Here is a 26860-nt window from a genome sequence, read left to right on the forward strand (position 1 = left end):
AAGTTTTAGGTAGACCTTAACCCTTCTTTTGGTTTTCAGTTTAGGTTGGAAATTGTATAGCCCATTACTGTTGCTCTGGCTTTGGCAGGGCCCTGGTATGAATTTTGGCATTCCTCCTTTGACGTTATCTCATCAAAATATACCCAAATAAACCATTGGTGCTACCAGTGTTATATAATGGCTACAAGTCTTATACCAGATATGACTCATGGGAAGAAAGGGTTAAGCAACTTGTGGACTAATTGATCCAGAGTAAGATGATAGAGGCAAATTAGAAAAATATGGAATGGTTATTAGACCTATAAAATACTAGCTAGACTAGAACTTTCGAAATGCAAATCTACATTGTTAGAAGTTTAAAGTACTATTTTTGTATGTTTACTTCTAGTTGTGTACCATGTAAACAGCTTTGTTCCTGTCTGTTACATTAGCTTTTGATTCAGAGATGAAAAGAGAATATTAACATTTTGGTCAGCCATGTGCACCAACCAATTGTGAGTGGGCTGCATGAGTGGCCCTACTTCACCTCAGTGGGCCACAGCAGTGCATGGCCCACTGGGGTTCCTCCTGCAGTCCTATAAGCCCCGCTTCCTCATATACCTCTTCCACACTGGGCACTGGTGTCCTGCACTTCCTTTTCCTCTCCCTGTCTCTCAGCTCTTTTCACAGCACTGCAAATTATCTGACTTGCACTCCATTCTTGCTCCTCTTCTTGAACCCTCAGCTTGAACAGCTGTGAATGAATTAGGTGATTTTCTGTGCTCCAGAAGTGCTGGGAGGGAGAGGAGGGAGTAAGAAGGGTGGGGCTCAGGTGCCACACTGTGTGAGAGGCACATGGGGGAGAGGAGCAGCCAGGGAATTCACAGGCCACTGGTGGAATCCCAGTGGGCCAGTTTTCCAACCAATTGTTTGGATGAATGTTGCATATAAAAATTATTTTTGTATGTCTCTTTAGTTAGTATTAAACTGTTTGATGGATAAATTACCTTATATTAATTCATGTAGCTGATTACTGTGGTGTTTGGGAAATAGATTACCTCAAGGCATACATATTTACTCTGGTGACAACATCACTGGACCTAAGCACATCAGTTACACGATCAGGGGCTCATATTCCTGTACCTCCACTAGTGTCAGATGTCATCATGTGCTAGCAGTGCCCCCCTGCTACTTATATTGGACAGTTTGGACAGTCGCTTCACCAAAGAATGAATGGACACAAATCAAGCATCAGGAATCTGAATACACATAAACCTGTCAGTGAACATTTCTTTGGAGCAGGTCATAGCATTAAAGACCTGAAAATCTGCATCCCTAAAACAAAGAGACTTTAACACCAGATTACAAAAGGAGACATCTCGACTGGCGTTTTATTCTCAAGTTTGACACTTTGAAATTAGGTCTCAGTAGAAATAGCAATTACCTTACACATTAAGGCTACGTCTACACGTGCAGCCAACATCGAAATAGCTTATTTCGATGAATAACGTCTACACGTCCTCCAGGGCTGGCAACGTCGATGTTCAACTTCGACGTTGCTCAGCCCAACATCGAAATAGGTGCAGCGAGGGAACGTCTACACGTCAAAGTAGCACACATCGAAATAGGGATGCCAGGCACAGCTGCAGACAGGGTCACAGGGCGGACTCAACAGCAAGCCGCTCCCTTAAAGGGCCCCTCCCAGACACAGTTCCACTAAACAACACAAGATACACAGAGCTGACAACTGGTTGCAGACCCTGTGCCTGCAGCATAGATCCCCAGCTGCCGCAGAAGCAGCCAGAAGCCCTGGGCTAAGGGCTGCTGCCCACAGTGACCATAGAGCCCCACAGGGGCTGGAGAGAGAGCATCTCTCAACCCCCCAGCTGATGGCCGCCATGGAGGACCCAGCAATTTCGACGTTGCGGGACGCGGATCGTCTACACTGTCCCTACTTCGACGTTGAACGTCGAAGTAGGGCGCTATTCCTATCTCCTCATGAGGTTAGCGGCTTCGACGTCTCGCCGCCTAACGTCGAAGTTAACTTCGAAATAGCGCCCGACGCGTGTAGACGTGACGGGCGCTATTTCGAAGTTGGTGCCGCTACTTCGAAGTAGCGTGCACGTGTAGACGCAGCCTAATAGACACTTGAAGTAATTTTCTTCCTTCTCTTCCCCACCCTTCACCCCCCTCCCCTTGTGTCCCTTGTAATTGATTTGTCAGTTTTCATATTAATTTTTTCTTTCTGTTAAATTCTTATTGTCAGCTTACTTTCATCAGAATTTCCAGATCTGAAGAACTGGGTCTGTCCCACAAAGGCTTGCAAGCTAATAAATTATTTTGTTAGTCTTTAAAGTGCAACATGACTGCTTTTTTGTTTTGTCAAGGCCAATTGTTCATCCAGAGCTGCAGGTTCAAGAGGCTGCTAGAAGACTATGCAAAGACACTTGGGACTTGATCCTTTTTTTTAATCTTGCATCTGCTCAAAGTTTCATTTAGGGAAGTCCTAAACTATAAGGATTTAGATTCCAGTCCTAAGATGGACCACCCTGAAAATGAATAAGGATGCTGTACTAATTCTGAAAGAACTCTTTATAATTATGAAGATCACCATCTCTTACTATGCATCTGGTCTGAGAACTGTACCCACGTCTGTATGTATACTGATCTTTAAACGAATACATTCTTTCTTTTCTTCTTTTTAAAAACACTTTTTAATAAGAATTGGCTACTAGCGAGTATGTTGTATGGATGTGAGACATGGATGATAACAAAAAATTCGAAGAGAAAAATATTGGCGTTTGAGAGGAGATTTGTTATAGAAAGATCCAGAGAAATAGGATGGATGTAGAAAGTCACCAGTGAGGAATTGTATAGAAAAATACAGCTGAAAGAGAACCTAATGCAGAAGGTTATACAACAGAAGGTATGGTTTATTCAGGTATCAAAACAAAAAGCAGTCAAGTAGCACTTTAAAGACTAGAAAAATAGTTTATTAGGTGAGCTTTCGTGGGACAGACCCACTTCTTCAGACCATAGCCAGACCAGAACAGACTCAATATTTAAGACACAGAGAACCAAAAACAGTAAGCAAGGAGGACAAATCAGAAAAAGATAATCAAGGTGAGCAAATCAGAGAGTGGAGGGGTGGGGGGGAAGATCAAGAATTAGATTGAGTCAAGTATGCAGACAAGCCCCTATAGTCACTCCAGAAAGTTCCCATCACAATTTAAACCGTGTGTTAATGTTCCAAATTTGAATATAAATGTCAGTTCGTCCACTTCTCTTTCTAAAACGGAGCGATAATTTCTCTTCAGTAACACACATACCTTGAGGTCATTGACAGAATGCCCCATTCCATTAAAAGGTTGACTAACTGGTTTGTGGATCTGGAGTGTTTTGATGTCTGTTTTGTGCCCATTGACCCTTTGTCTAAGGGAGTTAGAAGTCTTTCCAATATGCAAAGCATCTGGGCATTGTTGGCACATGATGGCATATATGATGTTAATAGAGGAGCATGAGAAAGTGCCCGGGATTCTGTGAGTAACCTGGTTAGGTCCAGTGATGGTATTTCCAGAGAAGATATGTGGACAAAGCTGGCAGCGGGCTTTGTTTCAGGGGAAGGTTCCAGGACTGGTGTTCCTGCGGTATAGACTGTGGTTGTTAGTAAGGATCCTCATGAGGTTGGGAGGTTATCTGTAGGAGAGAACAGGCATGTCACCCAGGGCCTTCTGGAGTGTAGTATCCTGATTAAGAATAGGTTGTAGGTCTTTAATAATTCATTGCAGTGGTCTGAGTTGGGGGCTGTAGGTGATGACCAGTGGAGTTCTGTTCTTGGCTTTTTTGGGCTGATCTTGGAGTAGCTGGTTTCTGGGTATGCGTCTGGCCCTGTTGATTTGTTTTTTTACTTCTCCTAATGGGTAATTCAGGTTTATGAATATTTGGTAAAGTTCTTGTAGTTTTTGGTCTCTGTCAGTTGGATCAGAGCAAATGCGATTATACCTAAGAGCTTGACTATAAACAGTGGATCTAGTCACGTGTGCAGGATGGAAACTAGAAGGGTGTAGATAAGTATAGTAATCAGTAGGTTTTCGGTACAGTGTGGTACTGATCAGGCCATCCTTGATTAGTACTGTAGTGTCCAGGAAATGTATCTCTTGCATGTTGTAATTGAGGCATAAGGTGATAGTGGAGTGTAGATTGTTAAAGTCTCTGTGGAATTCTTCTAGAGCCTCTGTACCATGGGTCCAAATCATAAAGATGTCATCAATGTATCTTAAGTAGAGGAGTGGTAATAAGGGACGAGAGCTGAGGAATCGTTGTTCCAGGTCAGCCATAAATATATTAGCATATTGTGGGGCCATGCGGGTGCCCATAGCAGTTCCACTAATCTGGAGGTATAAATTGTCCCCAAAACGGAAATGATTGTGTGTGAGAACAAAGTTACAGAGGTCAGACACCAGATTGGCTGTGGTGGCATCAGGGGTGGTGTTTCTGATTGCTTGTAATCCGTCTTTATGTGGAATATTAGTATACAGAGCCTCTACATCCGTTGTGGCAAGGATGGCGTTATCAGCAACTTTTCCAATGTTTTGTAATTTTCTCAGGAAGTCGGTGGTATCTCGGATATAGCTGGGAGCGTTGGTGGCATAGGTTTTATTCAGGTATATTTGCAGAACGAATGATGAACGAAAAATCAAGGCCCTGGTATTTGGCATACTGAATGGCTCAAATAGGAGAGGCAGACCCCACAGAGAATGGGTAGATGATATAGTAAATTGGTGCAGAGCTAGCCTACAGAAACTAAGCCGCTCTGCACTGGACGTGGAAAGATGGAAGGAAATAGTGAGAAACATCAGACACCCATGGGCACTGAGCCCATGGTTGTTGATGATGATGATTTGGGGTAAGGTCTGAAATCAGTCATTTAGAAGGTAATGTGTCTGATTCTTTGGGATTGGTAAAATTTCATATATGGTGAATTATGTCTTCAGTGATCCTTATCACAATTAACTTGGACGTCTGGGTGGAGACCTAGGGCTGGGTTTCTTAAAGGGAACTGTGGTCACTTCTGATTAATCAGTAAGGTATTATAGAATCTGTTTTGTGCTAGTAAATCGAAGTATTGGAATAGCCACCAGCTCTGAGGGTTGCCAGCCCTATTCTCTGCAGTTTGTCCCTAATTGAGTAACCTCTCTTGGCACCCCTTTCATCCTGGTCTCATCACTGTAGTGGGAAGACTCCAACAGGCAACTAGAGTGATGGTGAAAACTCAGCTGGGGAAATCTGGCACTGAAGAGAAGATGGGTAAAAATAAACATTCTTATTATTTTTAAAAGGGCTCTGGCAATAAGCATCTTTAAAATACCCTCACTACTGATATCATTGAGATGCTGAATTAAAACTGAAGTGGACTTTAAAATCCCAGTTGGTAGGAGTGAGTTAGAAACTTCTCTGAATAGGTTATGTTTGATGAGGGGAGTAAGCCAGTAACTTTTTGGAGAATTTAACATTTTTCTAACCTTAATTGTTGGTAAGATAATGCTCTGAACATTACTGTTTTAGATTCTATAGACAAAATGCTTCTTGGCTGCTCAGTTTTCCCAAGTTGCAGCAGAATGAAGTTGACGTGACTTTTGAAGTTTCATTGCAACTAATCAGAATCACATGTATGAAAATGAAATTGGCAAGATAATTAGGAAAGTCACAAGCAGCATTTAGAAGTAGGTGTTGGAGCTATTCGCTTGGAAAAGGATCCCAACAGTAGACTGTTGAGAGGATATAATGTTCGCTGTTTTTTCCCAGTCTCCATCATAGCAGAGCACTGTGCTGTTGCAGGAGTTAGGTGACTGAGATTCAGTAAAAAATCAACCCCACCCCAACCCACCCCCTCACTCGGCTACAGGTGGTAAAGTAGTTTGAAGTGGCTTCAGGTGATGTCTGCAACCTGGTTTACACCAGGGCATTAGGTTGAACTTAGCTGAGTTAGGTCAATTTTCTAAACAGTCAGTCGACAGAACTGTGTCCATTCCACAGACTTTAAGGACTCTTAAGATTGATTTTGGTACTTTTGCTTTTCATGAGTAATAATGCTAAATTCAACATTGCATGGTTGTCTTTAGGATAGTGCAGATGGAAATTCAACACTCTTGGCCTCCTGGAGGTGTCCCACAGTGCTCCAGTGTAACCACACTGACCTGCACTTTCAGCTCAGCTGCTCTCCAGGAGAATAGGAAAGTTTGAATGTCATTTCCTATTTGGCTAGCATGAAACATGGAGCAAGCAGCACACCTCAGTAGCCCATCTGGCCATAACTGCCCAGGTTTTGTAGACAAGTTCCAGCATGGAGCATGCAAGACATCTAGGACCTTATTGCTGTGTGGGAGGGTGAAGCTGTCTTGTTTAGGTACTCCAGTATAGAAATGGCTCCCATCCATTGTAAAAGGCGTATCAATCATATGGAAAAATGTTTGCAAATTTAAATTTTGTTTCTGTTCCAAGAATTATAAAAATGCATTTGTCCAGGCCAGATTGTTGTGCTGCAGTCTAGCCAAATACATTACTGTATCAATTCTCTTTTCAAGGTACACTGTGTATGGGACTTAATGACACTGTGCATAAATCACTTATATTCCAGTAATAATCTGAACTATCTTTTTCTGTGTATATTTACAAGGAAAGAAAATACTCCAGGTTAGAAATCAGGAAAGAAAGGTAATTTTGAAGTATGCATTCTTTAACATATGAATGCTTTATTTTGGCTTTGGACCTTGCAAACTTATAAGCTGATGTCCTAATTAAAATGGCAAATAAAATATTAATTGACAGCATTTAAGGATGATTGCCTGAATACCCCCAAAAAAAAGTATTAGCTATGCAGTTCAGAATAATATTTAACAAGGCTGAACATTATTTTCTGCTTTTAAAATTCTGAATGCAGTATGTTGCTCAACAATTATTTGCTAGATAATGAAAAAATATATGTTCTTCTTCAAGTGATGTCCCAGTGGATGTCCCACTGTAGGTGCTGGGCTCATCCTGGCGCCTCAGATCGAAGACTCTTCAAAGCTGTATCTGGCTGGTTTGCGCATGTGCAATTGCTGCGTCACTCCATTCCTGCTCTTTTGACCACACACGCAGACCAGCTTGAACTGACAAGAAAAAGTTATTTGCAGAAAATACTGATGCAGTCGTTCATTCTAGCAAAGACTCCTGGACAGTGCTGTGCACTCTGGGAATGTACATCCCTCCCCATAGGAGGCAGTGATATCCCTTTTACCAGAGACGTTATGATGCTGGGTTCTATATAGGCCTCAATTCCATCAGCCTACTAAACCTTATAACCAACCTCATGCTCAGAAGAGGATCGCAAAGGCGTGCAAAATGGGCGTGGGAGGGCGCAATCAATCCCTCCAGTTCAACAGACACCAGGCTCGACTTATTGGTCAAGAGCAGCAATATCATCAGCTTTCCCCTCCAACCGTCCAGAGATTTTCACCACCACTTGAGGCCCTTTCTCCATCAGTGGGCCTCTGTCACTACTGACAGGTGGGTTTTGGAGATAGTAAGATCTGGCTATACCATCCCATTTACCTCCATCCCACCTTCCATGCCACCCACCCTGTCCCTCTTCAGGGACCCTTGTCTTGAGACTTTACTTTGCAAGGAGGTAAACCATTGCCTAGCCTTATCAGCAGTAGAGTGAGTTCCAGATGAGTTCAGGGGCAAAGGCTTCTACTCCCATTGCTTCCTTATGCAAAAGAAGAGTGGTGGCTGAAGAACCCTACTAGACCTGAGGGTGCTGAACTGCTATGTGCGAAAGCAGGAATTCAGAGTGGTGACCCTGGCCTCAATAATTCCAATTCTGGACCTCAGTGATTGGTTTGCTGCTCTTGACCTCCAAGATGCCTACTTTCACGTTACCATTCACAAAGCTCACAGATGGTTCCTCCAGTTCACCATTGGGACAGACCATTTCCAATACAGGGTCCTCCCATTTGGACTCTCTAAAGCCCCCAGAGTATTCTCCAAAACGCTGGCAGTGGTGGCAGCAAACCTTTGTTGCTAGGGGGTTTTGATATTTCCTTACCTAGATGACTGTTAAATGAAAGGACCCTCACCTACGGAGATGGAACACATGGTGCACACTGCAAAGATTGTTCTTCGCTCTCTGGGTATTCTCATCAACGAGAAAATGTCATCCATCCAACCTACTCAGGGTCTAGAGTTCATAAGGGCTCTACTCGATGCAACTACAACAAGAGCTTACTTACACCTTCATGGATTCCAGGCCATTCAGGACCTTATAAATATCCTCATGAGCATTCCCACTGTCCAAGTAGACTCATGGGCCACAGGGCAGCTATGGCTTTCGTGGTGCAGCACACCAGGCTTCATTTTCACTTGCTGCAACATTTGGTGGCCACTATTTACAACAGCACACACCACAGTCTTCACTGCCCTGTGGTACTTCCACTTCATGTACTCGTCTCTTCCACGGTGGCAGAGCAGGGAAAATCTCCTATCTGGGGTTCCCTTCCATCCCAGGCAATCTTCCTGACATGTTACCGTGGACACTTCCTTACTAGGACTGGGAGCCCACATGGACACCCTCTCCATTCAGGGGTGATTGTCCCCTCAAGAAGGCCTACTGCATATCAACCTGCTGGAACTCAAGGCTGTTCTCAGAGCCTGCCAACGTTTCTGACAGTACATTCAGGGTACCACAGTCCAAATACTATCAGAAAATGTGGTGACAGCATATTATATCAGTCACCAGAGAGGGTGCTCGCTCACGCTCCCTCTGTGTGGAGTCAATCTGACTTGGTGCATTCAGAATGATATCACGCTTGTGACATCCTACTTACCTGGGCTTAACTGTGTGCTTTGCACCAGATCATGAATGGGAACGCCACAACAGAGTTGTCCACTCCCTGTTCCAATGTTGGGGCACTCCCCTCATTGATCTCTTTGCCACCTGTCGCAACAAAAAAATGTTGCCATTACTGTCCCAGAGCAGGACTGGGGAATTGGTCACTGGGGAACGCATTCTTAAGAACATGGAAGGGACTTCTCTTTTATGCCTTTTGTCCTAAGGTACTCATCCCCCACATACTTCACAAGGCCACAGCGGACAAGACAACCATGATATTAATGACCCCTGCATGGGCCCAGCAACACTGGTTTCCCCTCCTTCAGCAAATGTTGCTGTACCCTCTATATCCTCTGCCACCTCTACTGGACCTTCTAACTCTGAACCAGGGAACCCTACAACATCCTCAGATATGCATGTTACACCTTACAGCTTGGTTCCTAGTCGGTTCAGTGACTCTGAACTCCTCTGCTCTGTGCAGGCCAGGGAAATCCTAGAGTTCAGCAGGAGGCAAAACACTAGGTCTGCTTACCTTTTCAAGTAGTGCAGATTTGCGATCTCATGCTCAGTACAGTTTCTTGTGGCGATTACAGCATTCAGAGGGCACATAGACGGGTTCTCAGTGTTTTCGCACCTAATCACTAAAAGATTTCTCAAACGACTCAGGAACATGTACCCTCCATGCAGACTTTCTCTTGCTCTGTGGAGCCTTGACTTACAACTCTGGGCTTGGACAAGGCTGTCATTTGAACCTCTGGGTACTACCCTCTTAAGTTACTTACATGAAGGTAGCTTTCCTTTTGCCATCATGTATGCCTGCAGAGTCAGAGAGATATCAGTCCTTGTGGCGGAGCCGCCACACACAATCTTCACCAAAGACCAAGTAACCCTCAGACATTATCTGGGTTTCATTCCGAAAATTTGTTTGGACTTCCATGTTAATGAACCAGTAGTCCTACCTGTGTCTTATCCTAAACCACTTTTATCACTGCAGGAGGCATCTCTGTATACTTTTGGACGTGCGCAGGGCAATTACCTTCTATATAGACTGGATGAAAATGTTTTGTAAAACAGACTCACTCCCGGTCTTTTTAGCAGAGAGTTCTAGGGGTGAACCTTTGCCGTCTTAGTGGATAGCTCACATAATCCTTGCATGCTTTGTCCAGTGTTACTTTTCCATCCAGACACCTCTTCCGATGCAACCGGGGGCTCTTTCCATGAGAGTTGTGGTGGCTTCAGTGGCTTTCTTGAAGGGAGTTACCTTTTAGAGACATTTGCAGAGCAGCTACCTGGACATCCCATGACACCTTTGTGAGACACTGTTATCCAGAACCAATGAGCTGTGGACACTGTGCTGGCCTCGGTGGTCCTTTCCACATCAATTACATGGTGACTCCTTTTCCCTCTTATTTGATGGGGAACTGCTGGGCACTCACTTCTAGTAGAGCACCCATGGGGATATCGCTCGAAGAAGAAAGCAAAGTAACTGTCATTCTTGGAGATGTGTATCACTGTGGGTGCTCCACTACCCTCCCTCCTCCATGCTGCGGAGTCTTTTTCATTTATTTGTTTTTCATATTCATGAGTGGTTTTGAGGAATGAGTCTGAGCTGGTCTGCATGCGTGGTCAAAAGAGCGCAAACGGAGCAGTGCAGGGACTGCGCATTCACAGACTGGCCAGATACAGCTTCAAAGTGTCTCCAATATGCAGCGCTGGGATGAGTCCCACACCTACAATGGAGCACCCATGGGGATACACATCTCAAAGAATGACAGTTACTGCACTGAGATGAGTAACTTTGCCTTCCACTCTACAGTGTCTCTTGGGAAAGTAAGTACAGTGTAACTTCCATACTGAAATTTGTACAATACATGGGAGACTTCATTTGTTTTAAAATAAACAAAAACCAAAACCCAAGTGGTAAGATTCAGTGGCAATAGAAAAAGGAAGAAGGAGTCTAACTCTTGCAGCACAGTTTCCCTGCACCATACTAAAATATTGGTTCATTAATGACTTAGGGGGAAGAGTGCTGTCGAGTCAAGTGCTAACATTACTATTGGTAGCACTTGTTTTATTTTCTGGAGTTCTCTTGCGCCAGCTTGAACAATATCACAGGATATAATGTTATGATGGCTGCAAATGAGGAAATTTCAAGAAAATAGCTTTTCTTCAAGTCTTTTCGGAGATCCAGCTTATAGTGTGTCATCCTCATGCCTGGCTTTTGACCAGTCATCTCCATCGAGGCTCAGCTTCTGTTCTGCGTGTCCTCATGTTCTTCCTTTCCCCTCATTTGAGAAAGTGTGGCAGAGTGGTCCAAAGCAGGGGTGTCCTACATGTGGCCCACAAGCCAGAATCTGGCCCACAGAGCCAACAGTGGCTCCATTTTGAAAGCTGGCTGGGCAGCTCTGCGCCCTGTGTGGCTGTTTAAGAAGCCATTTGCAGCTTCCACCACTGCTGCCATTCACTCATCCTCTGGCTCCCTGTTTTGCTGTGTTGAAAGAGTAAAACTCAATTTAAGTGGTTTAATGGCTGGCAGGAGGAAAGTGGCCATTAAACCAATTAAATTGAGTCCCATTATTTCAGTGTGGCAGTGCACGTGCTGCAGGTGTGGGAGGGAGTAGAAGTGCTGGGAGTAGCTGCACAGCCGCGCTGAGGAGACTGTGGCCCAGCAAAGGTGCAGTGAGGGCTCCTGTGTAAGGTAAGTTTAATCCTGGGTTTTGGGCTGCAAGGGGCTAAGCCTAGGTCTAAAGGGTGTGGTTTGGGGATGTAAGGGGTTTAAGCCTGGGATAGGTGGAGCTAGTGCTTGGAGCTGTGAGGGGTTTAATTCTGGGAGTGGGGAAAGGGGTGGTTTGGAGCTGCCAGGGGTTTATGCCTGGGGGGGTGCAGGTTTGGGACTGAGAGGAGTTAAGGATGGGGAGGGGCACACGGGTTTGGGGCTATTTTGTATTCAGTCCCCAGAACATGTAAAAAATTGCCATGTGGCCCCTGATGGGGGAAGAAGGTTGGACACCCCTGGTCCAAACCGCATCTCACAGTCTACTTACCACCTGTGGTAGTGAGACAGAGCTTGGTCTCTGCTTTCTATTCTAAAGCACTTCTTCATTGTCTCAAACATGTAAATATTAGTAATTACTATGGTTAGTTTAATTTAAGGATAATTTGCTGTCCTTTTGGCAGTCTGTTATTTGTCTTCTTGAAATTGTCTTCACTTCTTCTGACTACTACTTAGCACAGAGGTGCTTTCCTGTCTAGTGATCAAATTTAACCCCCTGGCTGCAGCCAGGGCCATCTTGTGAGAGACTTACTACAGTTAACTGATGGACTAATCGGTGTCTTCTGTTTGGGTGATGGTCACATTCTTAACCCTTGTTCCTTATGTCAGCCCTTCTCTCATAGAACTTGCTCTCCAGCTCCAATTTTACCTATTGGCACTGTCAGTGAAGTGAATGTGGAATTGAGAAAGAGTTTCCTCTGTCTGCAGAAATCTCCTCCCAGAGATCCCTTTCCTTCAATGCCTTCATAAATCAAGGTGTCTGTCCCAGTGCTTCCTGTTATCGGTGCTGGCAAAGGGTGTGCAACTCTTGCAGTCAGCCACCCTCCCGCTTCCAAAATGAGCTCACCGCTGCCTGGGCACTTGGCACTGAAGCCTGGTACTGCCTCCACCATGTGAAACAATGAGAGATATGAGCACCACTCTTAAGGGCAATGCACAGTGCTAACACTCTTCCCTGGAACTGAAAAAGATTGAGGAAGTTGAATCATGGACTTTCTAACTCTTCTAAATAACAAATCTTGAAAGCTTATCACCTTGGATAGGCTAGTGAGGCAACAAAGCCTGGTGTTGACACAGACTTTTTACTGGCAGACACCCTCCTTGCCAGAGTCCTTAATGGTACTGGCACACCTGTTACTGATGTTGAGCACCCAGCACCAGCCTGTGTATTAGTTATGTAAATATTTTGAATAGAATTTTTTTCCTCTATCTTAAGTGAAAGAAAACTCTGCTTTCTTTAGATTTGTCTGTTGAATCCCCTTTTGTGTTGTCCCATTTTGAAAGTACATTTGTTGTTCAGTCTGAACTGATAATACTGTCAGTGCATGTACTTTGGAGTGCTGTGCAGCACAGGCTTTTCTGTTAGTTACTTGCATGTGCTTTGGAGAACTAGCTGATTATAGTAGGCTGTACAATGCTGAGTGAGGAAAAGCAAGATATCTAGACCAATATTAGGAGGAGCCATATGGCTATACAGTTACCCTTGAGTTACATTGGGGTTGCGTTTCTATAACCCCCGCGTAACTCGAATTTTTGTACAAGTTGAGGGGAGACAAGGACCAGGTTGGGAACCCTCACGAATGGGACTGGGGAGACAGGGACCATGTGGTAACCCTCACGAATGTTGAATTTAGTGGATATGACAGCCCCTGTGTGCTGTTGCTTCTGCCCAGAGCCCCGGGGGAAGTGGCTGCTGCCAGTGTTCTTCCTCGAGCCCCAAGAAAGTGGCTACTGCCAGTGCTCCTGCCCAGGGCAAGTGGGGGCTGCCGGCCACTTGAGAATAATTGAATTTGTGAACCACAGATTTGCGAATATTGAGAGTCTACTGTAGTTCAGATGCTTTTGTGTCATTTTAAATCTTCCTCTTCCTCAATTTTTTGTTGTTGCACTATCCCAACTGCTCCAGTTGATTTTGCCTTTGTGCAAAATAGGAAATAGCCCACACACAATAAAAGGGAGACTCAGCCCCACGCTTCCCTAAAATTATAACCCTGTCCACAGCTACCAGGGAAACTAGGCTGTCATCTCTAGGAATAGTAACAGAGCTGTGCTAGTCTATATACTATCAAAACAAAAAAGCAATCCAGTAGCACTTTAAAGATTAACAAAATAATGTATTAGGTGGTGAGCTTTCGTGGGATAGACCCACTTCTTCAGACCATAGCCATACTAGAACTAGGAAGAGTGATAGTGAAACCTGGTGTGTTGAAGGGATTTCAGCAGTGGTTGTAGTTCACTTTAAGAAAGTGTAGTCTTCATTACTACTGCTCCTAATCGCCTGCTACTCTCCTTCTAAATATTTTCTTTTCAGTTCCTGAATCCCTAGCCTCCTGCCAGTATTTAATGCTGCATTAAGGACTGTCAGATTGCCGTCCTTTCTACGAGCCAAGAAATAGAAATTATTTCATTTTATTTTTTGCTATATGCATTAGAATAGTGTCCAGAAAAGCTAACCAAAATTAGCCATAATGCATGTACACACTCAGGAAGAAAATTAGATAAATGCATTGTCAGCACAGGCCGTGCCCCTAAAAATTTATACTTTTTTTCCAAGTTCTCCCAGCAGGTCTGAAAGAAAAGTGAAAGTAGACATGAGGTCTCCTAGGTGGTCCCAGTCCAGTACAAGTCATTGAACCTAAGAAGGTTAGCTAGAAAGATATTTCTTCTCTGGATTGTTTCTCATACCCAATTTCTCTTTCTCCTGTTTCCTGTAAAAGAGAAACAAGATTTTGTGTTCATTCTTTGGGCCACTGTCTAGTCAGGGGTCTGCAACCTGCAGCTCTTTAAGGACTTTTTTGTAGCTCCTGATGCTATAATTGCAAAGTGAAGAAAAAAAAAAAACCCACAACCTTCTGATTATTTTCAATAAATGGTGAATGTCCTACAGTAAATATGTATCACATTACAAATCATTGTGTGTGCGCTGTTCTTAAAATGGGGGTTACAAAATGTATGGTTTGATGTTATTTATTCAGGACCATCTCATATTCACATGTATTGCAGCTGTTGAATTATTGATATTTTTTTTAAACTGAATTTAGGGGAAAAAAAAGCTCTTCTTGCTATTTTGGTTGCTGACTCCTGGTCTAAGTGAATAGTTTTAATTTGGAAGATCCCAGGTTAGATCCTTTTTCAGGTCAAAATAAAAACATCTAAACTATGACTATACCGTGCTGAATAATATGCTTTGTAGGAAATTATCCTACTTTTAAATCCCATTTGCCCTGTCTAGGTTTACTTCATTTTCTTTTTTCATTCTCAACTTTCCTGCTTTTTATAGAAACTTCAAAAGCACCCCATTCATATTTTCCTATTTAAACTGTGAAATGAAATGATATTGGGAATTTATGTTGCTTTTCTAAGTGAGTTACACTTGGTAATGATGTCAGAACAAAAAGCAGTCAAGTAGCACTTTAAAGACTAGCAAAATAGTTTATTAGGTGAGCTTTCGTGGGACAGACCCAGGGTCTGTCCCACGAAAGCTCACCTAATAAACTATTTTGCTAGACTTTAAAGTGCTACTTGACTGCTTTTTGTTTTGATAGTGTATAGGCTAGTACGGCTTCCTCTCCGTTACTATTGGTAATGATGAAGATACTGAGGATAAGTGGCTTTCTCAAACTATGAGGGGCTTAGACTGGGCTGATACTAGAGCTTGGAGCCTGGCTTTTGGTCCTTTGCTTAAGTACTAGACAGATCCTGTTCTATTTTCCACTTAGGATCAAAACATGTTGGCCATCATGTTGCTCTTTAAAATACATTGTATCCCTTAAAGTATTTTACTTACTACTCCTGGGGGAAATCAGCACCACTTCACGGGCACATAATTCATATCCCCTTTAGATTTCTTTGCTTCCAGATAGAAATCTTACTTACTGAGAAAGGGGGTTGAGGGTGGGGGATGTTAAGTTTCTTGCCTGAGATCATTACAAACATCAAAGGGAGGGAAGCACTCCTTATTATAACAAAGAGGAAGCCGTGCTAGTCTATACACTATCAAAACAAAAAGCAGTCAAGTAGCACTTTAAAGACTAATAAAATGGTTTATGAGGTGAGCTTTTGTGGGACAGACCCACTTCTTCAGACCACAGCCAGACCAGAACAGACTCAATATTTAAGGCACAGAGAACCAAAAACAGTAAGCAAGGAGGACAAATCAGAAAAAGATAACCAAGGTGAGCAAATCAGAGTGTGGAGGGGTCGGGGGGAAGGTGAAGAATTGGCTCAATCTAATTCTTCACCTTCCCCCCGACCCCTCCACACTCTGATTTGCTCACCTTGGTTATCTTTTTCTGATTTGTCCTCCTTGCTTACTGTTTTTGGTTCTCTGTGCCTTAAATATTGAGTCTCTGTTCTGGTCTGGCTCTGGTCTGAAGAAGTGGGTCTGTCCCACGAAAGCTCACCTAATAAACCATTTTGCTAGTCTTTAAAGTTCTACTTGGCTGCTTTTTGTTTTGACTCCTTATAATGTGTGAGTTGATTGTTGTCTTTGTTCAAGTGTTAATGTGTCAACTTCGAATATGAACCCCAGTTCACAAATCTTCCTATGTAATCTGTTTTTAAAGTCTCTGTTGTAGGATGCATATTTCAAGTCTGTAACAAAATGGCCCTCTCCATTGAAATGCTTCCTGACTGGCTTATGTGTATTGAGATTCCCTCCCTATATTGAAAGAGTCCATCACTGTATTGTGTATTGAGATACCATCATTGGACCTAAACATGTTAATTACAAGATCAGGGGCTCATTCTCAAATACCTCTACCAGTATTATATGTGCTATTATGTGCCAGCAGTGCACCTCTACAATGTACATTGGACAAACTGGGTAAACACTTCACCAAAGAATGAATGGACACAGAGGAGACATTAGGAATCTCAGTACATGTAAGCCAGTCCGTGAACATTTCAATGGACTGGGCCATTTTGTTGAAGACCTGAGAATATGTGTCCTACAACAAAGAGATTTTAAAAACAGATTACACAGGGACATTTGTGAACTGGGGTTCATGTTCAAATTCAACACATTAACACTTTGTATGAACAAAGACAACAATTATGTCACAAGTTACAAGGACTGCTTCCCTTCGTTTGATGTTTGCAATGATCTCAGGCAAGACATTTAATATATCCCATCCCTCAACCTGCCTCCTTCAGTTCATGTATTTGATTTGTCAGTTTTTATTGCAATATTTTTGGACCCCTGCGCTATATATCTGGGTTTGGACTGGAAACTATACAGCTCTGAAGAAGTGGGTCTGTCCCATGAAAGCTCATTGCCTAATAAATCATTTTGTTAGTCTTTTAAAGTACTACATGACTGTATTTTGTTTTGTTAGAATACAGACTAACAAGGTACAGTCTAAAAGTAACAGCTCTTACTGTACCAAATAGTTCATTTTCTATTTTATAACTTATAATTTCAGAGACTCTGCAAAGCTTATCAAATGTTAGTCATAATTTCTAAATTAGTGCTAAAGGTGGTGAAACAGCAAATAAGCATGAAGGATTGCTTTTACCATTTGACTATTTGGAACCATATAAATAGTGTTAAGATTTATATTACATGATGGTTCTGGTTCCATTTAGATTCTTCTGTGTCTAGCGCTGTGATATCTGATTGTCAAGTTTTTTTTTACCTTTTCAGTTTTTTAAATGAGACTATAATTCAGTCTTTGTCTTTCTTCAACAGGAAGAAGAGAATTTATCCAAAGATTAAAACTTGAAGCAACACTGAATGTGCATGATGGCTGTGTAAGTGATTTCTTGTATCTACATTTACAGAGTTTTAAAAATGTGGTGTCCTGTACCAGTGTGTGTTATGAAAATGCAAACTTAAATAAGTCTTAAGGCTGATCTGAAAATATTTACTTGACAATACCTACATCCAGGTTTTCTGGACTGTGTTTCTTCTGACGCAGTTTATAACAAATCAGCCTCAGAAATAAAGCAAAGATCTGTAGTCATTTCATTGCCTTAATTACAAGTGAGGTAGTAACCTGTACGAAGGAGAACATTGGACTTGGGTAAGCACAGGAAAGCAAAGGAAGAATTAATCTTAAGTAACTTTGCACCTATTAACTCTGGGAGAGAAGGAGAGGAGTGGGGACAGCATGAGAATCAGTGGATTCATGGCACTGCAAAAGGACTGGGAGGGGCTGAGAAGGAGTAGGAAGTTCAGGGCTTCAGTCCCCCAATGTGTGTGTGGGAGAGGGGCAGACAGGAGGTGTCTGGACTTGTGGTTCACCACCACTGCTTTAATTTATTCATATTCCAGGATATGGTTGTATCTAATCTTACTTGATTAATGTTAGCTCAATTTTATAAGCTTGAACAGGTGACATGTTATGGATGGTTAGCTTACACCAGGAGAGGATGTTGAGAAGGACTTGCCCTGAATAAAAAAATCAGACTTTCCACAGGCTATATAACTTATTGTAGAATGGCCCATGTAACTGGAAAAAGTCACTACGTAAGTGTGAACTGAGAAATCTTATGCTGCTATGAGAATGATCAGTTGCTATTTGCAGCACGAATGTTTCAAGAACATAAATAATGAGAAGTCCTGTAGCACAAATAAACTAACAGATATTTTGGAGCATAAGATTTCATGGGCAAAGACCCACTTCGTCATCTTTGCCCACGAAAGCTTATGTTCCAAAATATCTTTTATCTTATAAGGTGCTTGTTGTTTTTGCGGGTACAGACTAACACGGCTGCCCCTCTGATACTTGCCCCTTTCATGCTAATGAATAAGGAGATGATGTGTGTGGCCAGACTATTATTGTCAGATGCTAGTAACTTAATGTGGTTTTTTTTTTTGTTTGTTTGTTTTTTAATTTAGACCTAGAACTGTTATTCTGAGCTGCACATAGTTGAGTTTGAAGCTTTTAAGCAAAGAACACTTTCACATATGCTTCATATAGTTACATATTCAAATTACTGAATACATTTTCTTCAGATTTGCCAGAATAGCTACCTTGTTGCTTGGGACGTGAAAATTTTTCCGTTTAGTACCCAAATTAATTCCCATCCCCACACCGAACTCCTGCCCAATTCAGTATGTGGTTGAACTGTGTGGAGAGAATGTGGTAGATGTCCTAATGTAGGGTTTTTTTGAGTTTTTTTTGGCCAAAAATGAAATATGAACTTGGATCAATGTTATATAGGGTAGTCTGGGGGCACTTGTTAGTATGGTGGTTGTTTAGCTGATGAGGCAAGTATTCATGTTGAAAAGTGAGAATAACAGTAAATATTGAAGAACTGTCTCATTATATAGCTTCCAGTCTGCATGTTAAATGAAGCCTGAGCCCTGTGGTCATGTAATTAAAATTGTGATACAATACATAAAATCTTAGAAATAGAGGGCTGGAAGGAACTTGGGAGATCATCTAATCCAATGTTTCTTAAACTATGTTCCACGAAATGCTGGTGTTCCATGAGCATTTGGAAAAATAATTACATTTTTAATATCATACACTGATGGTATATCTTTTCTGTTATTAAAACCAGATACAATGTTACTTCTTCATTGCCATGATACCTGATTTAAATTACTTCATTTTGGTTTTGCTGTATATGTTTCTGTTTGTTTTATTCTTGGTCTGATAACTTTTTTTTAAATTTTCATATGTGTTCTGCATAAAAAATATTATTATTTGGTGTTCCGTGGTCTCAAAAAGTTTAAGAAATTTTGATCTAGTCCATCTCCCTGCAGTGAGGCAGGATTCAATACATTTAGACCATCTCTCACAGATGCTTGTCTAACTAGTTCCTATAAACCTTCAGTGATGGGATTTTCCAGCCTCCTTAGATAACCTATTCCAGTGCTTTATTATTCTTATTAGGTTTTTCTCTCCTAATATATGCCTTAGGTTCTCCAACAGTGTTGCGCTGCGACCCCCTTGGAAAAAGAAAATATAATTACTATAGGCATGGGAGGCAGGATGTGGTGACAGAGCCTGAGCCCTAGGGTAACACATTGATGCTTTGGCTTCAGCCCCAGTTACCAGCAAATCCAATACTGTCCTTAGTGTCCCACTTCAAGGTGACAATTTACAGTTTGAGAACTGCTGATTAAATCTTTTGCTGCAGATTAAGCTGATTACTTCTTGTCTAACCTTTCGTGGACATACAAAGCAACCACGCTCCTGGTGATAGGTTAAAACAGATATCAGTTCCCCCCCCCTTTGTCTCCAATATAATAAACATGCTCTGCGCTTCCAAACTTTCCTCTTAGTTAATATTTTCTAAAGCCTTAGAATTTTTGTTGCTCTCTGCTGAGTATTCTTTATTTGTCCACATACTTCTTAAAATGTGGTGCCCCAAATGGACACAGTACTGCATCGGAGGCCTCACTGGTGCTAAGCTAAAGAGAACACTTGTCTTATGTGCTGTTAATGGATCCCACAAGGATGTTTGTATTTTTCAAAACAGTATCTCTTTGTTGGCTTCTGTTCAATTGGTGATCCACAATAACCCCCAAATCTTTTTTGGCAGTACCACTGCTTAGCCAGTTATTCCCCATTTTGTGTTTATGAATTTAATTTATATGTATCTACTGGTGCAGAGTGGATGTTTTCTGACTCTTTCTTGAGTTCGCAGTACTTTGAGACATTCATTTTCTTTTTAATGGTTTGTTTGTAATTTTAGTAACTGGCCTTAGTACATAGAGCTTAGACTTCATTGTCCTGTACTAGATGCAGTTATTTTTTCACTTCTTTCTTCACTTGTCTCTTACCTTTTCACATCAGATTGTTTTAAACTATCAGCACCTTGTTGTATTTGTGAAATCACTAAATGAATCAGTCAGGGTATGATTAATACTGAAGGTGCATTTTGAAAATGGGACCTCTGTATTCTCTACTGTGATTGGAAAGCAGTACAGCCTCAGGTGACATATTTTACACAATCTTGATAATATATATTTCTCTGGTTTGTCAGTATGAACATTTTTAAGGCAGGAAGCTGTGCCAAAGAGTGCTAGTAAATGGTTCATCTCCAAATGGCCCCTTCACCCTGAGGAGATACTGCATTATATATTAGAGAAAAGAGGGTCTCTGGAGGAATAATCTCTTCCTTTATCTATATACATTTAGCACACTAACTTATTGTGGTAATATAGAGGGATATGTGTTGTGTACTACACTTTTTTTTTCCTTTCCAGATAATACATCTGACTTGCACCTTAAATGAGAACTTTAGTATAGTAAACCCTCGAAATGCGTGATTTCGAGTTGTTCTTAACTCACATTAATGGGAATTAAGTGCAGCTCAAAATCCCGCTCCCCACAGCCCTGGCTCAACCCCCACCTGGCTCTGCATACCCCTGGTTCAAACCCCACATGCACAGCTCATCCCCTGCAGCTCTGGTTCAACGCCCTCTTGGCCCCAGTTCAACCCAGCCCCAGCCTAGCTCTGGCTTACCACCCCTGCGTGTGGCCCCAGCTCTGGCTTTCCTGTCCCAGTTCAACAGCCTCCCTCCCGCCCCCAGCTTGGCTCATCACCCCTGCATGTGGCCCCAGCTCAACCCCCTGGCCCCAGTTCAAATCACCTGTGCATGACTCCAGCTCAAGTCCACCCCCAGTGACGCTAACCCACCCGAGGCTTAACCCCCGTCCCTCTCCCACAGCCCAAACACACTGCCAGGCTTAACCCTCCCCAGCTGACCCCCCAACCCCAGGACTTACCTGTCAAAAGGAGCTCCTGCTGCTTCCCCAGCTGCAGAACATGCATTCCACCTGGGAAAAAGCAACCCCCCACTTACGCAACATTCAAGTTATGTGAGGGTGCGCGGGAACACAACCCTCGTGTAACTCGATGGGCTACTGTATAGCAAGACCTAGTGACTTCAAGTTAGGAGTAGCATTTAATTTTATCTCTTAGTCTGATATTTTCTTCTTTTCCTCTTTATTCCTTGGGGAGCTTAAGTATTTCTAAACTGGCTATTAGAGGGTGGGTGGTGGTTTGGGTGGAATTGTTCAGAACAGCAGGCAGATCTTCATCCTTCTGTAATGTTAACCTGTGTCAGCTACCTTTAAGTGATATGTTAGCGTCTTCTGATCTTCTTTTGGGAATTGTACTTTCAGAGTGTTCTGTGAAGGTAAGATAGGACTTTATTCTGGCAGGGACGGGGAACCGTTTTTGGGTTGGGGACCACTGACTCACAGAAAAATCATTGAGAGTCACACAAGTGAGAAGTTTAAAAAAAAATAAAAAAAATCTCACTGCTGTGGTCATGGATGGAAAAACAGAAATAAAGAAACTCCCCTTATTTCTTTCACACATTAGCCTAGCACCAGAGCCTGGGAGGAGCAGGAAGGGGGCAGGGCTGGTAGTATTTGGAGTCCCAAGGCTCTGGGGTGGGGCCAGAAATGAGAAATTCATTGTGGAAGGGGTTACCAAGAAGTGGGTTTGGGATGTTAGGTCTGGAGGGCAGAGGTGGAAAAAGTACCCAAAAAGTTACTTGAGTAAAAGTACACTGCTGGGCGTGTTTGTGTGTGTGTTCGTCCCTTTGGAAAACTGTTTGAGAAAGGTACACGTGCACATGCAAGCGAACATCACATCTTTATTGTACTCAAGTACCCAGAAGTAAAAGCAGCTGCACTTTTACTCAAATAATTTTGTAGGTACTTTTTCCACCTCTGATGGGTGGGAGGTGGGTGTAGGAGTGGGTTGGGGATCGGGGGGCATTTGGAAGGTGTAGTAGGGTGCAGGAGCAGGCTGGGAATGGACGATACTGATAGAGAGTGGGTGCAAGGAATTGGGCTTGGGGCATGGAATTGGAATGAGGGGTGCAGGAGCGAGGTAGGGGGAGGAAACTCTGGGCAGGAGGGCATCACTTACCTTGTGTAGCTCCCCACAGGCACTAATGTCTCCATGGCTGTGTCTGCACTACAAAGATAACTTTGAAATAAGCAACTTTGAAGTTGCGTGTCTGCAAACACCCTTCTTCGAAGTTAAACTTTGAAGTAGTGCAGTACTCCATTCCCGGGAATGGAGTAAGGACTTGAAAGTTGGGCTCCCTACTTCAAAGTTAACTTTGAAGTAAGGGAAAACATGTGTAGACTCTCTCCTGGCTACTTCGATGTAGTGCCTAGCTTTGAAGTTAGTTCCTAGTGTAGACGCACCCAATGTCTTCTGCTGCTTCCAGGCAATGCTCTCCATTGCTCTGATTGGCTGCAATTCTGGCCAAAAAGAAGTGGGGTTGTGGAATGGACAGCAGCGGCAACAGGTGGAGCTGCTTCCTCCCCTCACCAGGCAAAGCCCTTGGGCCGCATCCAGCCCCGAATTGCCTGACTCAGGCCTGCTGGGCTCAGGGCTCCCCAGCACCCATCCTACAGGAGGCCGGGGCTGGATCCAGGCAAGCCATGGGTTGGATCCAGATCATGAGCCTTCCCTGTGTTGTGGTAGTATGGAGATTTGGCCAGTTGTTTAGAAGATTTTTCCCTGTGATAAATACATTGTGATAGTTAATCCCAAGTGTTGGAAGAAGTACTGATCTGTGATGATAATATTTGGTCTGTGGCATAAAGGGTTTATACCTTGCAAATCACTGGTAGCAAAATCAAGAAGTGTAAGTTGTGGAGCACTAGCTTATGCTTATCATAATTAAGTGGTTTCTTCATAACCTATCGGGCCCAGGCAGAAAACATTATATTTGTCTAGTCTGAAACTGATGAATAAATGAACCAGTGTGGTCATGGCGTGAGCTGAAGAGAATGACTGACTGAAGTTTTCTTGCTTTGTTGATTTGGGCTGCTAGCATCAGAAACATCACTACTGATGTCTTCATTCTCTCTCTATCTATTCATCAGCACTATCTTCTTCCCTAATAAGAAGCAATCCTGTGGCACCTTAGAAACAAATTTTTGGGTCATGAGCTTTTGTGGGAAAGACCCTCTTCTTCAGATGATTGGAGTAGACAAATGGACTCCAGGGTTCCTATAGCAGGGAAGAAGTGGAAGAGAAGGAAGAAGGAGTGAGAAAAAGGTGGGGTTACCGGTCACTAGCAAGACCAGTTGATGAAGCAAATTAAGTAGGATGTGTCCCATTCCTTCAAATATCAAAGGCAAGGAAATTGCATGTGATCATATGGGAGCAAAGTACTATGCAGTTAACTAGCACAGTGTCTGATTGGTCAGAATGTTTTGGCATCAGCTCCCTCTTTTGTGTTAGCAAGTTTGTGGAAAATATGATCCCTTGGATTTAATTTAATTTTGAGCATTTTGATATTCTCTTTGACTATCAGTGTTCACTTTAGTGTGAAACCTACAAATACCCAGCTATTTATAGTGATCACAGATTATACCTTCCCACCATATCTGGAGTTTTTTCTTAGCTGGATGTTGCTTCAAGGGGAAGTTCTTGTGTCTTGCAAGATTTAGCACTCAGGGATCACATATGGTACTATTTCCAAATATAATTAGGTGATCAGAATAAATATGATGTGTCCTCACATCTTTTTGTTTGGGTAGCAATGCAAAGATCAGCTGCATAAATGACTGCTTGCACATTGGAATTAAGGTAGGTGCCTTTTGTGGATGTTGATCAGCAAAGGTGATAGCACCTGACTCCAGCATGAGAGGCTCAGGGCCTCACAGTACCCACCCTGCAGCAGTCCAGATGAATATTGGGATCATCCATTCTGTTGAATATGCCACAAATTTTTCAGGCCATATATCTGAACTAAGAAATGTCAGCTATCAAGCAGAGAAATAATAACCTGGATCATATGGTTATTTCATTATATTTTTGCCAGTTTCAGATGTACAGGTTAAGCCTGTCTAATCCAACACTCTGATTCACTAAAATCTGTGGTCCAGCATGATTTTAGTTATCCAGATGCCCATTTATCTTGGGTATAGCCAAGTTTCCCATAGTCCCATTGTTTGTTTACAGCCACCAGTCATGGCTCTGTTCTGTGCTGTTGTTTAGCTCTAATGTACTCCTAAATATCTTCTGAGAGCCTAGAAAGCAGAAAGGAGTCTTGATAATGCTGGGGTTTTGTAAAAGGAAAAAGTTAAAATGGAAAGTGATCTCAACCTGATTTCTTGCCCTACTGGGAGAGCGTTCTCATGGTCTTCTCATAGAAAAGACCTGGAAGGCTTTCTTCAGTACAATATGGACTTTTCACCAGGGCTCTGAGAAGGCGTGGTAGTGTGTGTGTGTGTGTGTGTGTGTTTTGAAAGTGCAATAGTGAGAACTTTATGACCCCAAATTCAGAACACTATATTTTGGGGCAGTCCATTCTGCTAAATAATGAGAACTTATTCTGTGGACTAAAACACCAACATATGTAAAACTATAGCTACAGGAAACTCCAGCAGAAGGCTTACTTTATCTGAAGGGATACCTGGGATGCTATCTTCAGGGGACAAAGCAAGCAATTCAGAGTCTAGAAAGATGTGTGTGTGAAGGGTTCCAAAACCTGGAATGCTCTTTATTAGCCAAACGATTATTTTTATGAAAGACAACTGAATTTAGTCGATTGCTAAATTTTAAGTACTGTACCAATTTTCCAGTTATCTGAGCACCTGTATGTAACTATTATCTTCAAAGTATCAACTGCTGGAATATATTTTAAACGTCTGTGGTAATACAGACTTTTTGATATTGTCTGTGTGGAGACTTTTTACATTAATTTTCAGTTTTGTTATGATAAGAATACAGGTAAAAGGCTAATTTCTTGGGCTTTGTGTAACAATTGTTCTCAGTAATATACTACAGGCTTCATGATGGGTTCAGTCACTGAGATTCCCCTGGAGACTATCACTTAATGTGTTGAAATTACCCCTGAGCCCATCTATCTGCCCTTTGGGCACCCCAGTGTCCTGTCCTGCTGAGCCAAAATTTCTGGTCTCTCTCAGCAATGATATAGAATTGGGATCACAGCCCACAGCAGAGCAGTACAGACAGTGAGGTATACCCAGCCCAGGGAAGGCTCAGTCACAGGGAGTTAACACAGCCCCAGTGGGACCAAAACCCCAGATAGATTTATCTTGCTGCAAGTAAATATTTCATACAGTGTAAGCTCATAATTTGTTCACCCCGTCTATCAATGAAAGATACAGATGCGTAGCAATTGTTCCATCTTCCCCTGAGGTAACAGATTTTTACACTGGATTTAATAATAAATTAAGGTGACTTTAACTGTAAAAAGTAGGATTTGAGTTGTTTTAAGTGGTATCAGACAGATCAAAGTAAGTTATTAAGCAAAGCAAACCAAAACATGCCAGCTAAACCTAATACAGTAAAGACACTTGTTACAATTCATAAATTTGTCACCCTAGTCCTTATTTCAGGTAAAGTCCTTCTTGGGCCAGAGATGTCTCTTCTGATCTAGTCCAGCAGTTCCCCTCTCATTATAGTCTTGTTTGTTTCCAGGTGTTTTCATGTGTCATCTTGGGATGGGGAGGCAGTCTGTAAAGCCAGCTAAAGACAATCCATTGTTTACATCCCTTGTCTTATGTAGAGTTTCCCCAGGGCAGGAAGATTTTGAGTCCCTAACACCACTGCAGGAAAAATAGAAAGTTCAAGATTGATTCCAGCATGAGGGGACATAGACACGTCTTTGTAGCACATCTGCAGGGAAACAGTTCTCCCACACTCAGTTGTCTCTTGTTAATGAGGTATTGCCTCTGTGTCTGTCCTATTCATTGTTGTATGTGATGGGCTAGAAATGGGCTTTTCTCAACATGAACACACTGATAATAAACCTATAACCAATATTCTTAATTTCATATACAGTCATGGTAAATGCATATAAATAGAATATATATATTTGGGAGATTACAAGCTTTCCAATGATAGGTTATGTGCAATATTTACATAAGCATGTTCAATTTAGGCATATTCATATTCCTGAGTATATTTCCATAAACAATATGAAATATACCATCACAAGCCTGTTTTTCCCCCCTGCCCCCAGTAGATGCTTGGCTTTGCCTAGCTTCACTCCGAAGGCAAATTTGGACCTGAATCCGCTATATACTTTCCTTTCACTTGAAAATGCACATGCAAATCAGATTCTCAACACATACATGAACATTTAATAAGATTTTTATTTGCAAATCCATCACCTTCATTTGTAGGTGGATAACCATAGAAAATGTATGTGTGCAAGGTGAGGCGAAGTAGAGAAAATCATGTTTCTAAAGCTATTTAATCATCCCTGTGTGTTTTGGAGTTATTTCTTGGCTATTTTTTTTTAAATATTTCTCTTAAACCAATTAATTTTC

The 26860-nt window shown here is 42.3% G+C and overlaps 1 protein-coding gene across 5 annotated transcripts in view; it reads left to right on the forward strand.

The window, feature by feature from the left end:
• Positions 1–26860, forward strand: part of DCAF6 (DDB1 and CUL4 associated factor 6) — a 159582-nt gene that overhangs the window by 15754 nt on the left and 116968 nt on the right. For all 5 annotated transcript variants that reach the window (XM_074998250.1, XM_074998279.1, XM_074998260.1 and 2 more), the window contains exon 2: positions 17314–17375. In XM_074998250.1, coding sequence (XP_074854351.1) covers positions 17314–17375 — 62 coding nt within the window. The remainder of the gene's footprint in view (positions 1–17313; positions 17376–26860) is intronic.

This window comes from Carettochelys insculpta, chromosome 1 (assembly GCF_033958435.1).
Source record: "Carettochelys insculpta isolate YL-2023 chromosome 1, ASM3395843v1, whole genome shotgun sequence".
NCBI lineage: Eukaryota > Metazoa > Chordata > Testudines > Carettochelyidae > Carettochelys > Carettochelys insculpta.